General features: G+C 37.6%; 4 protein-coding genes across 6 annotated transcripts; 1 reads left to right on the top strand and 3 right to left on the bottom strand.

Annotated features, from left to right (window-relative positions):
- Window positions 1–742: 742 nt before the first annotated feature.
- LOC105794794 (DNA mismatch repair protein MSH6) lies at window positions 743–9,405 on the bottom strand. Of its 3 annotated transcripts, XM_012624117.2 has the most exons (21): window positions 8,298–9,405; window positions 7,827–7,920; window positions 7,346–7,451; window positions 7,214–7,267; window positions 7,063–7,137; window positions 6,776–6,844; window positions 6,568–6,651; window positions 5,987–6,181; window positions 5,254–5,798; window positions 5,041–5,170; window positions 4,749–4,840; window positions 4,458–4,636; window positions 4,183–4,385; window positions 3,981–4,082; window positions 3,482–3,644; window positions 2,920–3,209; window positions 2,709–2,846; window positions 2,260–2,339; window positions 2,070–2,169; window positions 1,698–1,827; window positions 743–1,220 (listed from the first exon to the last, which is right to left on the bottom strand). In XM_012624117.2, the coding sequence occupies exons 1-21, from the start codon at window positions 9,169–9,171 to the stop codon at window positions 976–978; spliced, it is 3,948 nt and encodes a 1,315-aa protein (XP_012479571.2). In that variant the 5' UTR covers window positions 9,172–9,405; the 3' UTR covers window positions 743–975. The 3 variants fall into 3 exon arrangements, 2 of the variants coding, with proteins under 2 accessions (XP_012479571.2, XP_052489503.1); XM_052633543.1 differs by lacking the exon at window positions 1,698–1,827; XR_008197861.1 differs by lacking the exons at window positions 743–1,220; window positions 1,698–1,827 and having other exon boundaries at window positions 2,097–2,169; window positions 2,709–2,842.
- A 180-nt stretch (window positions 9,406–9,585) lies between these two features.
- On the top strand, window positions 9,586–10,051 carry LOC105762517 (uncharacterized). The gene is made up of 2 exons (XM_012580283.1): window positions 9,586–9,638; window positions 9,727–10,051. Exons 1-2 carry the CDS (start codon window positions 9,586–9,588, stop codon window positions 10,049–10,051), a joined length of 378 nt encoding a protein of 125 aa, XP_012435737.1.
- Window positions 10,052–11,215: 1,164 nt separating this feature from the next.
- On the bottom strand, window positions 11,216–12,620 carry LOC128042436 (ribosomal RNA small subunit methyltransferase-like). Its single transcript, XM_052633490.1, has 2 exons — window positions 12,243–12,620; window positions 11,216–12,100 (listed from the first exon to the last, which is right to left on the bottom strand). Exons 1-2 carry the CDS (start codon window positions 12,555–12,557, stop codon window positions 11,366–11,368), a joined length of 1,050 nt encoding a protein of 349 aa, XP_052489450.1. The 5' UTR covers window positions 12,558–12,620; the 3' UTR covers window positions 11,216–11,365.
- Window positions 12,621–13,248: 628 nt separating this feature from the next.
- LOC105794806 (ribosomal RNA small subunit methyltransferase) lies at window positions 13,249–14,703 on the bottom strand. Its single transcript, XM_012624138.2, is given in 3 exon segments — window positions 13,249–13,814; window positions 13,817–14,132; window positions 14,278–14,703. Coding segments are annotated over 3 exon segments (1,047 nt in total). The 5' UTR covers window positions 14,593–14,703; the 3' UTR covers window positions 13,249–13,398.
- Window positions 14,704–15,975: the final 1,272 nt, after the last annotated feature.

The following is a 15,975-nucleotide window of genomic DNA, read 5'->3' as shown; positions in this document are numbered from 1 at the left end:
GGAAGTAGTTTATAATGTTTGAATAAAAAATTAAAGAGGTTGTGCACGGTTAAATTCAACTTCATGACGTGTAAGCTCATGGCGTTAAAGTTAAAAGAAATTTAAATCACACGAAAACAAATTGAAAATAGTAAATTTGGATTGAAATCGCAAATTAGTAATGATGATGGTTTGGTTCAGCTTACCCATCCAATAGTCAACTATCACAAAGACATACCTCCATTGTTAAACAAGGATTGAATACATCAAACTCCACCCACTAAAAATATGAATTGAAATTGGAAAAAGAAGAGCCCATGAAAACAGAGGATTTCTGCAGTCAAAACATTGAAACCACAACAAAACCAGGGAATTTGTTAATGCAAAAAGGGGATGGATTAGTTTAAGCTTTTTGGTAACCTTAGGTAGTAACGCCATAAATAAAACCATTCCACAAGACATAGTTTTGGCTACAGTTGAGTTTCAGACAGGCACTATTCACATCCTCCTTGCCTTGAATTTGGCTTTGCATGTGACGCCACCTAGATTCCTTTGAAACCATTAATTAGCATGCTTTTTAATTTCCCTTCGTTGGGCGTTGGGACTCCACAATCCAGTCTAACATGCCCTCCAATATTACATTTAACCAGTGCCAAGCATTATGACCTTTAAGCAATGTTGAACTTGATCACCCAAATTTTCACAAATACTGCTAATTACTTAATTCAAACTGCTTCAGCTTTAGGTGTTTCAGTCAAGGAGATAGAACAATCATGTCAACAAAATTTTCTCATTAGAAATGCATTGTACAAAAATGCTAGTCAGCTCATTTCAACCTTCCAGCTACCAACTAATATGTTTTCCAATTTTCTAGCCCACCCAAACTTTACAAAATGCTAGATAGCATATTAGTCACAATCATATTCACATCACTAACTATATCCGAAAATGAATGACCCTGGGAAAAATTACAAATATTACATGGATTTCATTCAATCAATGTTGATGCAGAAGCATCCTTGCCCTCTGTTGAAGTTGAGTCAATGACCTAATACAAGTGCCCTCCTCGCATGTCTTTAAGCGTGTAAGGCTGATTAGTTCCCGAATAAAAACTACCATTTCGTCAAGACTACTTTGCATTGGCAACTTGTCTTCAGATCCCTTGCTTCGGTGTTTCCCGTATACAGCCTCAAATTCTCTAGACTTACTGGCAGCTGTTCGTAGTACTGAGTCAGGAAGCCCTGAAATGATTACCAGTCAGGTGACATTCATCATAGCAGATGCTAAAATTTTGCAATTCAGTCGATTCTCTATAAACAAAGATCTAGATAAATACAACAAAATACATCTACATCTTTTTGTCCTAAAGGTTCTTAATAACAGAAGGTATTGATTAATGCACATTTCAATAATCTGAGAATATGAACTAAATTCAAGGAAAATTCAACAAAAAGCAAATTTTTTTCCCAGTAGGTGAGATATGCCCCATGGAATCCTTGATGCTATCATACTCTAAACACTCTAAACACCACATCCTTCAATGGACTTCAAAGGTCCTTATAGTTTCAACCCACAGTACACATTATTCAAGTTAATCTCCATATTATATTTATACATATCAAAGCTATAAGTAACATAGAAGCTAATGAGGCCCCATTTCCCACAAGTCCACATGTAGATCCTCGGCAAAGAGAAACTAAAGTTACAAATAACCTTACCAGCTATTCGTGCAACATTCACACCGTAACTTTTTGGACAGGCACCAGGAGTCAACCTGTAAAGAAATGTAACTTCTTCAGCTCCTTCAACTCCATTTCCTACTTGGCACGCCATGTGACAGAGAGAGACCTGTAAAAATTTATTAAAGGCAAATAATAAATAACTTGAGGAAATTGAACAGACACTAAAATAGCAATGAGCCCTGCATTTTACAAATTTTCACTAAACAAATTGGCAGATAAGACTTCAAACTGATGCTGTACAACTCAAAATATCTCATTCACTCTCTTTGCACCTAATATAATTTGCCAATTATAAATGCTATAAACTTCAGTTTAAAAAACATATTATCCAACAGAAAGCAGACACACCTTGGAATTGTTCCTATAGTCCACAGCTAAACGGTGGTAGTGTGTTGAAAACATCCCTCGGCACTGCACCTTGTGTACAAAATGTTCAAGAACCGATTCCCTGTCACAGATATTGAGTAATGAGAAACCATGACTAAGTCAAAAGTACCAGATAGATATGCAAAGGTGCTTAAATAGGAAAGCAACATACGCAATGGCTTGTCCATCAGAAGTTGATGTTCCACGTCCAAGTTCATCTAATGCCACAAGTGAATGTTGAGTCGCAGAGGACTGCATTAACCATCATGAATATGTTTTCAGAGATATTAAAATTTTAGAAATAGCACTTAGCGCATCTACAAAGGAAAAGATTAGTTTGGACAAGACTTAAATAATCTGGATAACTGAAATAAATAAAACACTGTTTCTGCTCATGTAGATTGTGAAATTGCAATGGCATGTGCCAGTGAAAACAAACCAAGATGTGAGGGATGACAAGAACAGTTGTGAAGAAATATCAATTACGCCTCTTTTGATTTTTTTAATTTTTGAAAATTCAAAGCAACATAGATGGATGTGAAAACTTTCACATATAAGACATTTGCTGCAATCAGGACATAGACATATAAGGGTTGCTTTAGATCAGAATGAATAAGTTACCAGCATTAATGCAGTTTCTGAAAGCTCTGTTAAAAATGTACTCTGTCCAGCCATAATATGATCTTTGGAACCCATCCGAACAAAGATTCGGTCAACAGGAGATAGTTCAAATTGTTCTGCAGGGACATCAGCTCCTACCTGGGGAAAAGGCAACATTAAGGCCAATGAACACAATGAGACACTCTACAATGAGCAGGAAGCAAAAATTTACCTGGGCCAAAATCACAGCCAAGCAAACTTGGCGAAGAAGAGTTGATTTTCCACCCATATTAGGACCAGTAAGAAGAATAAAACTTGCATGGCCAGAACCAGCAATACTGATGTCATTGGGGACAAATGCACCCTTGCCTAAAGAATCACTTCTGAGAATAGGATGTCCTAAACCTTTTGCAGAAAAGCACGGCACTTCATTTGAGCATGAAGAGCCCAAGACACAAGGACGACATGTAGGACCTTCATAAAAATCACTTGCTATTGCTAGACTGATCAGTACATCCAGCTCTGCAAAATTAGACCAGTTCAGATAGCTAAGTAAATTAATCTGTATTGCATTATCTTTTATAATTTCTGTAACTACATGCAGTCTCAGTTCTAAATTAAAGTATTTGACTAAAATATAAGCATAGATGTATGTATGCACTATATCCAGGGAACAAAAAAAGTTTAAACCTAACCAGCTCTAAAACAAGAAACTACTGGATTAAATTGGCAAAAAAATGATAAATAAATAAACCAAGCTTCAGTGCAGATTGCATAAAAGTGAGCAAACATACCTGCTGTTGTTGAAACTAGTTGCCTCCATTTATTGTGATCCTCGCAGAATCGTCCAATTAACCTCAGAAGAATGTTCTTAAAGGCCGTCTCCTTTTCAGATTCAGCTAGCGAGAGTTCTCCCAGGAACTTCTTGATAGATGGAGTCCAATACCGGAAGAAGCCCTATGCATGTCAAGTAGGAAGTACACAGCAAAATTATGAGTACTTCATTGTGCAACTCAGGCAACGTACAAAGCAACACACTTATAACAAGTAAATAACAAGCACAACACATCTGCAGCCTCTGGCTAGATACAAACAGCCTACTTGAAAATTGCAACTGAGGAAAGCGTAACCCATCTGCATAACACATATGACCAAGCAAAAAGCTTGCTTGCAGCTGTTATAATCAATACTTGATAACATGACAGCTTTGTAACAAAAGATATCTACCACCAATTGGATAAATATATCTTAAGTTTAATCCAAAAAGAGGGTCAAACAATGAAAACAAATTACCTTCTTGGATGAACATAACTCATAATCTCGAGGGACACTCCCACGCAAGCTTTCTGGCACTTCCAATAGATACGAATCTTTTCCAATCGTGACATAGGTGATCTACAGCAGATATCAAACCAAAGTTTAGTAAAACATTAAAAGAACTAAACTACTTATATCATTGGAACCTCCAAGAACTTGTTGTTAACAAAATTCTTACTGATGAATCTCCAAGTAACTTCTGCTGCTCCTTGAGGTGTTTTGTCAAACTAGATTCAATCTCCTTAACTCTTCCACATGCTGAGTCATATTCCAGATCAACTCCCTTGTGAGGTATTATACGTCCAGAATTGTTGGCATCAACCCAATCAAAGGCATCTTTGAAATGCTTAAGAATGGAATTGATATTTGGAAGACCTTTACCTGTGCAGCGTTAAAAACATAAGAGGCCAGATATCTTTGAGTAACTATATAAAAGGATATATTTCACATTACCAGTTGTTAACAAATGATGAAGCTGCGTAGATTCCACATTTTTCAGAATAACACTAAGGGAAGAACATGCTTGAACCATTAATTCACAACCTCGTAGTGCTGATATGAATTGCTGAAGTTGCTTCTTTGCCGCATCTTCATATAAAACAACTGTATGTGCATTTCTTCCATTAGCCTCACTGCATTCAAGCACAACAACAGTTTAAATATTATTAAGGAACGCTCAATATATTCCCCATACCAGATGAATGGGATACACATGAATGAGCTGCATTTTCATCCAAGGTTTACCTGCTAGCAAAGATCCGTGCAAGTAGCCTCTCCATGTCAGGAAGCCTGGACAATGCCTTTCGAAATTCAAGTGCATATGATAGACTTTCACCCTAGATAGAAGAAAGGACAACATTATACACAAAGCAGCAAATATCAGCAAAAGAGACACTCCGATGAAGACCTAACACTAATCAAAGCAAGGATTAATGGAATGCTTGAAAGTTGTGTAATTAGTTATTCAGACAAATTCAACCGAATGCTTGAATCAATGTTTGCAAGATGTAAGTCACAACTATAATGGAAAACTCACCTTTAGGCCTGCTACAGCATCTTGCCGTTCCTTAATCAAATCAGTATGATATAATGGTCTAGCAAGCCATGTTCTTAGCAACCTTTTCCCGAATGCTGTTACACAGTGATTTACTTGTGCATAGAGCGTCCTATGCATATAAAAGAACAGACTAAGCATAAGACTGGCACTTGCAAGTAAAACAATTAAGAAAAACCTACAAGACACACATACCCAGAAGAGTCTCCATTTCCGCTGTTTTCAAAGATCTCAAGATTCTCAAGGGCAGCAGCATCAAGAAGCATATAAGGTGTTTGCGCAATGCTACTGAAGCCAGAGGATGGAAGCAACTCAAACTTTGCAAATCTAAGTAATGTCACATCTAGAAAAGCCTGTTTTAGGTAATAAAGAGTGCCTCCAAGAGCTGAGAGTGCTAGGCTTCCATTAACACCAGCTCTGAGTAGACTGGAAAGGATAGCTGGAAGGAAGCCCAACTCATCATCCTCGTAAGTATTAGCAGCACCTGTACCCACATCAACAGATCCAGCAGCTGATTGATCATTAATACACTTGTAGATAGTTTTGACTTCATGAACAGTTTTGTCTGCATCCCAAAATTCTGCAGTAGGGACCAATTCATTTACCAAGGGAGTCCTTGTATGTCTCAGCATTGCCCTCTCAGTTTCAAGACTGAGCAGGTTAGTGGGTTTTATAATTTCTACTGGCCTTAGCTCAGCCAATAGACAACACAATGCACTGCACTCAGAATCATCCTCAAACTGGAAAATGGAAGCAAGAGAGTAGATCAGTTCTTTTCAACTTAAAAAAAAACAAACAAGAGACAATCAGAAAAAGTAAATCTCATTGGATAAGGACACATACTATTCAGAGGAATAAGACTAATGATCAGATCTGAACAAAGAAAGGATAAATATTAAGCAATTATCATGCAAGGAACAATCCCCACCTGTCCAATAATAATCCTGCTAGTTGCAACATCAACAGCACACATGCCAAAAACCCGCTTCTCATTCGGGTTTGTTGAACTTTGACAGCTTTCAGTCACTGCCATGAGGTAAGAAGGGTCAGGATTTGATGACAGCATTTCTCCATCAGTTAGGGTTCCTCTGGTAACCACAGCACATATTTCACGCTTGACAACCTAAACATATTGAAAAACAGCAATAAGTTATATAGCTCCATATCATCCCATACAATTAACAAATTATGGAAAAGAATTCTAAAAAGCATACTAGAAAACAATGGATATAAGGTTAATAAAATGACAGAAACAAGCCATCATATGACCTGGCCAGAATCCAGATGGAAATGGTTAATGGTCCTCAGCATCACATCTAAGAATACTTGTACATTTAAAAATGCTATTAGGACCATGACAATTAGATATTTGACAACAGTAAAAATCAACACAAAAATGCATGGAGAAAAGCATACTTATTAAATTGCCAATCTGGGGGAAATGTAAAATATGGAAAACCAATAAAAATAGAGCCGATCTTCTGTAGTATCATGCATAGTACAACATACCTTATCCTTGGCACCTTTCTCTTTCCGACGAAGCTCCAGTTGTTCAGGAGTTTCCGTTTGCTCTACTACAAGAACTCGATAACCCTGTTCCGTCAATAAAATAAAGTAAACTTTCCTCCATAGAACAGATTGTGCTTATCAAAAAGATCTAACCATGGCAAAACACGCATGGAAACTACAACTTGGAATAAAAGCACATCAGACAAACCTTTCGAGCTAATTTCTCCACATTCATAGAGAAATTCTTCTCAGGAAATCCACAGTGAGGTTGTTCCCCCTAAAATCAACAGTAAATGTAAGAGGAATAGTGAAAAAAATAAGACCAAGAAAAAGGAGACAGTTTATAAACAAGGGGCTTCTGCCTTATTTTCTATCTTTCTCCTGGCTGTGAAGATGGCCTAAGATAAGATAATAAAAAAAAAAAAGGCAATCCACAAATAAATAAATAAAATCAGTTTGAGACTTTGAGTTGAAGGAACTTGGATAGGACCATACCTTCATGTATTGCAAATTCAGTTCTTTTGCCCCAATATGTGCATCCATTTCAAAAAGTTCATAAAATTTACCCATCTGCTTCAACAACAATGATATGTCAAATGACTTTAAAATTAATGGCAACAATAAATCGGGGTAGACCATGACATGCCTTAAAAAATAGAACTTTGTCCATATGTTTTGACTTAAACTCCCACCATTGCCTCTGCATGATAGCATGGGTCAACCTACAAATGTCAAGGAAAAAAGCATCTCAAAGTACTTGAGAATCAAATGCCCTTACCTGGCAACCTGATAGGCTCTTTAAGAAACCAGGAGGCAAGTATAAAGTCTTTGGATTGTAGTTTGCATCTCCAGGACGCTTCCTATTTGCATCTCTACGCACCTCACTTTAAGACAAAGAAAAAGAAAAAAAATAAGTATAAAAATACGTGGTATTGGATAATAAAAATACATGGTATTGGATATTTACATCAGAACTAACAACATGCCTCAATATCCAAAGAAATTACCTGTATGGCAATGCCATAAGCTCACATTTACTAAATAATTGGTAATCTAATAGTTCAGATGGCAGGTGTACCAGTTAGTTCAAGATGCCAGATGGCAGAATTAGTAAAATATTGTAATTTAAAGAAAGCCTGGATGCACGTTTTCAAATCCTCAAGATGCAGTAATTTAAAGAAAGCTAGATGCCATCAACTTATATTTTTATGGAATCAATGTTACAGAAGGAAAATTAAAAGAATGAAGCAAGAATTTACAGTCCAAGGAAGTGCAACTTCTCCGCTTCACGCTTCCCAAACCTCTCTAACTCATCAACCACCAAAGCCTTGTCAGCAGTAGATGCCTTATCAGCTGCAGCAAAACATGCTCATATTCAGACCTCAAACCATCCGTTCAGGTAAATTACATAAGAACAAGACAGACAGGAACATAATCTGCTATATATCCAATACTTTGAACGACATGCTAGTTAAAATATGCCAGAGCAGAGTAAATTTCCATGTAAATTGCAGCAATAACAAATGAACTACATAGTTAGAACATAAATAGAGGGACATTGATAAAAAGAGGAAGAAAAAGAATCCTCTTAGAGGCGATAATTTAAGGAAAAGAAATAACGAATATAAGAGGAATACTTATTTTTTCAAGGAGAAAGGAATTTGGTTATCTAATTTCCCATTTCAAAAACAACTAAAAAAGAGTGGCACACAAAAAACCCCGTTACTTACTTTCAATCTTCTTCACCGGTTCCACCGAAGGCACCTTAAACTCTTCCTTAGTACTAACATTCGCACTGGTCTTACTCTTTTTACCGGACTCCGGTTTTGCAACGCCATTCGCCTTCCGTTTCTTTGATTCAGTCTTTCCACCGCCCTTTCTTTTCGATATTTTCATTCCCACCTCCTCTTCCTCCAATTCTTCTTCCTCCTCTTTCTCATCCTCCAAATCCATATCTTCCTCATCAGCATCCTCGCTCACTTCCTTCTCGGCGTTCTTCCCCCAATCTTCATCACTGGAATCATCATCGTCGCTCTTTTCGTTCGCACTATCCGCCACGTCATCATCCTCATCGTCAATCACCACTTTCTTAAAACCCAAAGAACCCCCTCGCCGCAACCGCTTAAACCTTCCCGTGGTTTCTTCAACCCACTCAATCTTCTCCTTCCCCAAATCCAACTCCTCTTCCTCAGAATCATCATACTGAATCAAATGCTTGCCCGAGACCTTATCGAAAGACTTGACAACGCCCTCGTACCACGCCTTATCCAAGGGCCAGTAAACCCTTAGCCTCTTGTCAACCACTTCATCGCCAAATGTTATGTTGAGGGGAGAAGAGGGAGTGGGGGCAGGCGATTGGCCAATGACAAGGAGAGGCTTTTTGAGCTTGGGTTCCCCAGGGGATGGAGTAGTAGGTATGGGACTTCTACTTGGATTAGGTTTAGGGCCAGGGATAGGGTTGAGTTTAGAGGTATGTTTGGCAAGAGGAGGAGGAGGCGATGGAGATGGGGAAGAAGAGTTTTTCTTGGAGAAGAAGGAAGTAATCTGGCTCTGTTGATTAACGAGGGGTGATCTACCATTGCTTTGACGACGCGACGGTGCCATTTTTACCGATTAATGATTAAAAATTGAGAGGCGGGTGGGAGGGAAGTTTGGAAGGTGAAGTGTGATCACTTTTCTGTCGAAACGGAAGTGTAGAAATAAGGGAAGAAAATAAAGAGTGAAAGATGGCGGGATATGCCGGGAAAATGTCCTCAACGGGATTTTCTTTGGCGGGAATTCCACCAAATTTGCTGGGCAGTGTGTGTGCACTCTGAACTGTAAATCACACCCGCACTCTCTCTCCATTTCTTAATTTTATTTATAATTTTTGAAAAAAAACAAACGGGCCAAAATTATTCAGAATTAGGCCCTCAAAACCCGAACATATGGGCCTAGCGATAAATTATTAAAAAATCATAAAATTAGTTCAGCCAATCTTGAAAAATTCACTCAAAAACCATTTAGGAGTCAGGGAAGATGGATTGTGGGATTCGCCTGATGGACGGTGCAAGATCAACACTGATGGTGCAGTATGTATAGGTTCAAGTGCTGTGACAACAGGTGGCGTCATTAGAGATGTCAGGGAAGATGTATTGTGGGATTTTCTAAAGTTATCAGAGTATGGTCTACTTTAGAAGCTGAGCTGTGGGGAGCGCTTGAAGGCTTGCGTCCTGCTTGGGAGACTGGTTTGGCAAGGGTGATATTAGTAAATAACGTTGCTGTTGTCCAGATGGTTAATGGGGAGGACCGGAAATTGCATCATGAGCTCGTGGTACGAGTAAAAAATATGCATCGTCGGACATGGGAGGTTAAAGTCCAGCATGTTTACCGAGAGGGTAATGCCGTAGCAGTTCATATGGCAGCGTTAGCACGAGGATATGGAATGGATTTACAGATATACCGATCACCACCAGTAGAGCTTATGAAGTTGGTGACTGAATAAGGGTAATTGCTAGTCTATTACTCTCTTATTGTACCAAAACAAAAACAATGTTAATCCTCTGTCCGGACGGACCGGTATTTTAGGTGGTTCCAACAACCATGGAATTTTGAGAATGATGATGATAATATAAAAGAATTAAAAGAAAAAAAAAACATTTTGTTTTTACTGAAATTGCCTCTCTTTTTTTAATTAGAAATTACCAATTATTAAAAGTAAGAAAAAGGGGCTAATTATGGGACTATTTCTAAAAGTCGCTACGCTCTTCTGCTACTGTAACATCAGGCATGGGGCATGGAGGCTACGGAAATGCTTTAAGAACAGGTATGGAGCCTCATCTTGGTAAAATATCCGTTGAATGCAAAAGAACCGATTCTATGTTCCATACCCAGAAATGGAACAATGTTTTGACTGATTCTATGTGAGCTTCGTACAGTATGTATCATGCACAAGCACGGTTGATTTTAAGGGTAATAATAAAATTATAGAATCCCAGAATTACAAACACATTTTAATTAAATAAATAAATTTATCGGATGAAGAACAACTCGAAAATTATGCGAATCATTTCAAATGTAACTGTTTTCCAACACAATGCTAAAAGTGGTTGATTCATATATAACACCAGAGATTGGAGAAGTTAATAAAGTAGAAGAATTCCATACCTCTTCTGGGGTTCTATGGAGCAATCAATATTAGTACTAACTAATTCATCTTTGTTTCTTTAGACTAGACATTAGGCTTTTTAGGTTCATCGTCTTGGGATGAGCATTCAACTAATTCATCAGGGACATGGTTGGGAACATTGTGTTTGGTAATGAATTCCTTCAATATGCTCTTCCTTCTTCCATTGAAAGATGAACCCTCTTTTGCATTCACGGTATAAAATTCAACTGAAGCTTTAACCTGGGGTTAACTGCCTCCATCACCACAATCTCTACAAATTTTGTAGGCAATTATAAAGCTAGAACTTACCCATGTCAAACACATATTCCGACCCCATATTCATGCAATCCAGATAATTCATGTTGGATACACACTCAAAAACCTAAAGTACAGGTGACATAGCTGAATACTACTTCTGAGCTCTCATGTTCATCATAGGAGATAACCAGTCAAATAGTGACACATAGAAGAGCATGAATGCATGTAATGCGTACAGCTTGGTTAGATGATAATACTTTCCAGCAAACAAAATAAATACATTCTCAATTAAGTTAACCTGATAAAAACAAATAAACCAAAACAAAATTGGATACCCCTATTGCCTAAGGAAGATGAACAAAACCTTTTATCAAAAGAAAAAGCATGGTTGCATCAAGAGAAGTGTATGCCAGCCATGTTGAACATAGAGAGTAAGGTTAAAAAGCTTTCCTGACTAAGCTTGGATGCTCTCTGCTCCTCAAATTTTCCTTCCTTCAACACACTTATAACCTTATTTTTAAACTCAGACACTTCTCCTTCTCCTTCTGCTTCATTACATTCCATATCCATGTCATCATCCATTCCATCATCCATTTCCATACTCTCATCCCCTAATCTTGCAATCTCCATATCATCATTCCCACTCAAAGAAACATTTTGTGGGCCTTGCAGCGCCTGCAAGGTCTTATAGTTCTTCTCCAAGAGTGACAGTACGTTTTTCTGCTTGAAAATGGAACCCAGTGTCTTATTCTTCCTTATGAAACAAATCCTTATAAACCCATCCCACTCCTTATGATTCACTTCAGGGCGTGGTTTCCTCGGCTCGATCCTTACGACAGAAGAATCAACCTTAGGTGGAGGCCGGAAATTGTTCTTCCCAACTTTGAGGAGATGGGAAACCCGAGCATAAAATTGGGTATTGACGGAAAGCCGGCAGTAAAGATTATCACCAGGCTGAGCAACAAGTCGCATTGCGAATTCTCTCTGGAACATAATAATAGCACACCTGAAAGCAGGCTGATGAAACAGTAACTTGAATGTAAGAGGAGAAGATATTTGATACGGAATATTCGCCACACATATATCAAAATAGGGCAAATCCGTCTTCAGCACATCACCTTGAATAACCTGAAAAAAAAATTCAGCATTTTATACAACATTGTCAAATCCCCAATTCTAGAACATTCAAATTCATCAGGTAATTGACTATTAAAGCTCCTAAAAGTTGAGATTTGGTCAATTTTTTTATAAAAAGAAAAAGAAGGGATACCTTTAAGCGATTAGAGAAAGGGGTGCCTTGAAAGCGGCGTTGAAGTTCGAGGACCATACGAGGATCGAGTTCGACGGCGATGACCATTTTACCGGCTTCAAGAAGCTTCTTGGTAAGGTTACCGGTACCGGGACCGATTTCGAGGATGGTATCGGTGGGTTTGATGCCGGCCTTTTGGACAATAGCGTCGACCAACAAAGGGTTCTTAAGGATGTGCTGGCCTTTGGATTTGTGGAAAGTGACACCACCTTGGTAGTGATTGGAGGGGGCTCTCGGCCCTTTTTGCTTATCTTTCTTCATCTTCCCTCCCGCCATCACAAATATCACCTATGAATGTAAATTGATTCGCAGAGGCAAGAGTGGGAATCACTCAAATCAGTAGGAAACTCGATTTTATATGCGAATCATTTCAAATGTAACTGTTTTCCAACACAATGCTAAAAGTGGTTGATTCATATATAACACCAGAGATTGGAGAAGTTAATAAAGTAGAAGAATTCCATACCTCTTCTGGGGTTCTATGGAGCAATCAATATTAGTACTAACTAATTCATCTTTGTTTCTTTAGACTAGACATTAGGCTTTTTAGGTTCATCGTCTTGGGATGAGCATTCAACTAATTCATCAGGGACATGGTTGGGAACATTGTGTTTGGTAATGAATTCCTTCAATATGCTCTTCCTTCTTCCATTGAAAGATGAACCCTCTTTGCATTCACGGTATAAAATTCAACTGAAGCTTTAACCTGGGGTTAACTGCCTCCATCACCACAATCTCTACAAATTTTGTAGGCAATTATAAAGCTAGAACTTACCCATGTCAAACACATATTCCGACCCCATATTCATGCAATCCAGATAATTCATGTTGGATACACACTCAAAAACCTAAAGTACAGGTGACATAGCTGAATACTACTTCTGAGCTCTCATGTTCATCATAGGAGATAACCAGTCAAATAGTGACACATAGAAGAGCATGAATGCATGTAATGCGTACAGCTTGGTTAGATGATAATACTTTCCAGCAAACAAAATAAATACATTCTCAATTAAGTTAACCTGATAAAAACAAATAAACCAAAACAAAATTGGATACCCCTATTGCCTAAGGAAGATGAACAAAACCTTTTATCAAAAGAAAAAGCATGGTTGCATCAAGAGAAGTGTATGCCAGCCATGTTGAACATAGAGAGTAAGGTTAAAAAGCTTTCCTGACTAAGCTTGGATGCTCTCTGCTCCTCAAATTTTCCTTCCTTCAACACACTTATAACCTTATTTTTAAACTCAGACACTTCTCCTTCTCCTTCTGCTTCATTACATTCCATATCCATGTCATCATCCATTCCATCATCCATTTCCATACTCTCATCCCCTAATCTTGCAATCTCCATATCATCATTCCCACTCAAAGAAACATTTTGTGGGCCTTGCAGCGCCTGCAAGGTCTTATAGTTCTTCTCCAAGAGTGACAGTACGTTTTTCTGCTTGAAAATGGAACCCAGTGTCTTATTCTTCCTTATGAAACAAATCCTTATAAACCCATCCCACTCCTTATGATTCACTTCAGGCGTGGTTTCCTCGGCTCGATCCTTACGACAGAAGAATCAACCTTAGGTGGAGGCCGGAAATTGTTCTTCCCAACTTTGAGGAGATGGGAAACCCGAGCATAAAATTGGGTATTGACGGAAAGCCGGCAGTAAAGATTATCACCAGGCTGAGCAACAAGTCGCATTGCGAATTCTCTCTGGAACATAATAATAGCACACCTGAAAGCAGGCTGATGAAACAGTAACTTGAATGTAAGAGGAGAAGATATTTGATACGGAATATTCGCCACACATATATCAAAATAGGGCAAATCCGTCTTCAGCACATCACCTTGAATAACCTGAAAAAAAAATTCAGCATTTTATACAACATTGTCAAATCCCCAATTCTAGAACATTCAAATTCATCAGGTAATTGACTATTAAAGCTCCTAAAAGTTGAGATTTGGTCAATTTTTTTTATAAAAAAGAAAAAAGAAGGGATACCTTTAAGCGATTAGAGAAAGGGGTGCCTTGAAAGCGGCGTTGAAGTTCGAGGACCATACGAGGATCGAGTTCGACGGCGATGACCATTTTACCGGCTTCAAGAAGCTTCTTGGTAAGGTTACCGGTACCGGGACCGATTTCGAGGATGGTATCGGTGGGTTTGATGCCGGCCTTTTGGACAATAGCGTCGACCAACAAAGGGTTCTTAAGGATGTGCTGGCCTTTGGATTTGTGGAAAGTGACACCACCTTGGTAGTGATTGGAGGGGGCTCTCGGCCCTTTTTGCTTATCTTTCTTCATCTTCCCTCCCGCCATCACAAATATCACCTATGAATGTAAATTGATTCGCAGAGGCAAGAGTGGGGAATCACTCAAATCAGTAGGAAACTCGATTTTTAGGGTTTTTTGAGTTTATGACTGCAAATATATCTTTTATTAAAAATATAAACTACAAATCTAGAGCTAGGGTTTTGGTTGGCGCAGGCCCGCTCTATTAGCCTATTGGGCTTGCAATTGGCCCCGATAGAGTAATGAATGTGAAATATTAGCTATAATTACTGGCTAAATTCGCTGAATATGTCAAATTTTAAAAGAATATATATGAAATTATTGTTTGAATTTTTTTATTATTAAATATCAAAATTATCCCATCTAATTTATATTATGATAAATTACAAAAATAGTCACTTTTATTTACCTCAGATTATTTTTTAATCAATTATGTTTGAAATGTTACGTTTTAGCCATTTATGTTATCGTTTTATTACGAAGTGGTCACTCTACCGTTAAGTTTTATTACCTCCCTAACAGCAATCCTACATGACAGCCTAAATAGGTTTTAAATGCCAACTTGGATGTTTTACGTGGCAGTCCAAGTTAAATTTATTTAATTAAAAACATAATTTAATCCCAACAACTAGGCATCCAAGTTGGCATTTAATATCCATTTGGATTGCCACATAGCACTATTGTTAGAAAGGTAACGGAGTTTAATGGTAGAGTGATCACTTCGTAATAAAACGATAACGTAAGTGACTAAAACGTAATACTTCAAACATAAGTGACTAAAATGTAAATTGAGACAAACAAAAGTGACTATTTTTGTAGTTTACCCTTTATATTAAGCATATATGGTAAATTATTTTCTGATTAAATTACCAAAAAATACCCTTTTTTTTTCAAAATTACCGAAATAGGCTGATTTTTGGAATATTTACGGTATGGGTCGACTAGAAGCGTTTTTCGCCCAACGGATACTTTTCCAACGGCTATTTTAAATAGTCATTACCCCCAACGAAAAAAAAACTATAAATACTCATTTCTCATAAAATTCTCTCAAATTCTCAAACCACCCTAAAAAAAATCTAAATTATATTTTCTATTAATTTTTTTATTAATACTTTCTGAAAATATTTTTTTAAAATTAATTTGTGTTCTATATAATTAGCAATGGTCGATTCTCTAATCTATCATGATGACAAGCACATTTTCGTCATTCAATTGCAAATGGTAAGAATAATTTTTAATAAATTTCAATTTTGTTTTTTTTATTTCATTATTATATATTAACTTAATATTTTGTATATTTTTTACGTAAATAGGCAGAAGATCGAATTTTACAATGCTATATTCGTAATTTACCCGGTCTTCCATCACCGTTGATTGAAACATACTTGAGGGAAGCCGATTTTTAGCATG

Source organism: Gossypium raimondii, chromosome 7 (assembly GCF_025698545.1).
Source record: "Gossypium raimondii isolate GPD5lz chromosome 7, ASM2569854v1, whole genome shotgun sequence".
Classification (NCBI taxonomy): domain Eukaryota; kingdom Viridiplantae; phylum Streptophyta; class Magnoliopsida; order Malvales; family Malvaceae; genus Gossypium; species Gossypium raimondii.
Note: the sequence above shows the minus strand (reverse complement) of the source record. Positions and strands in the feature narration are given on the sequence as shown.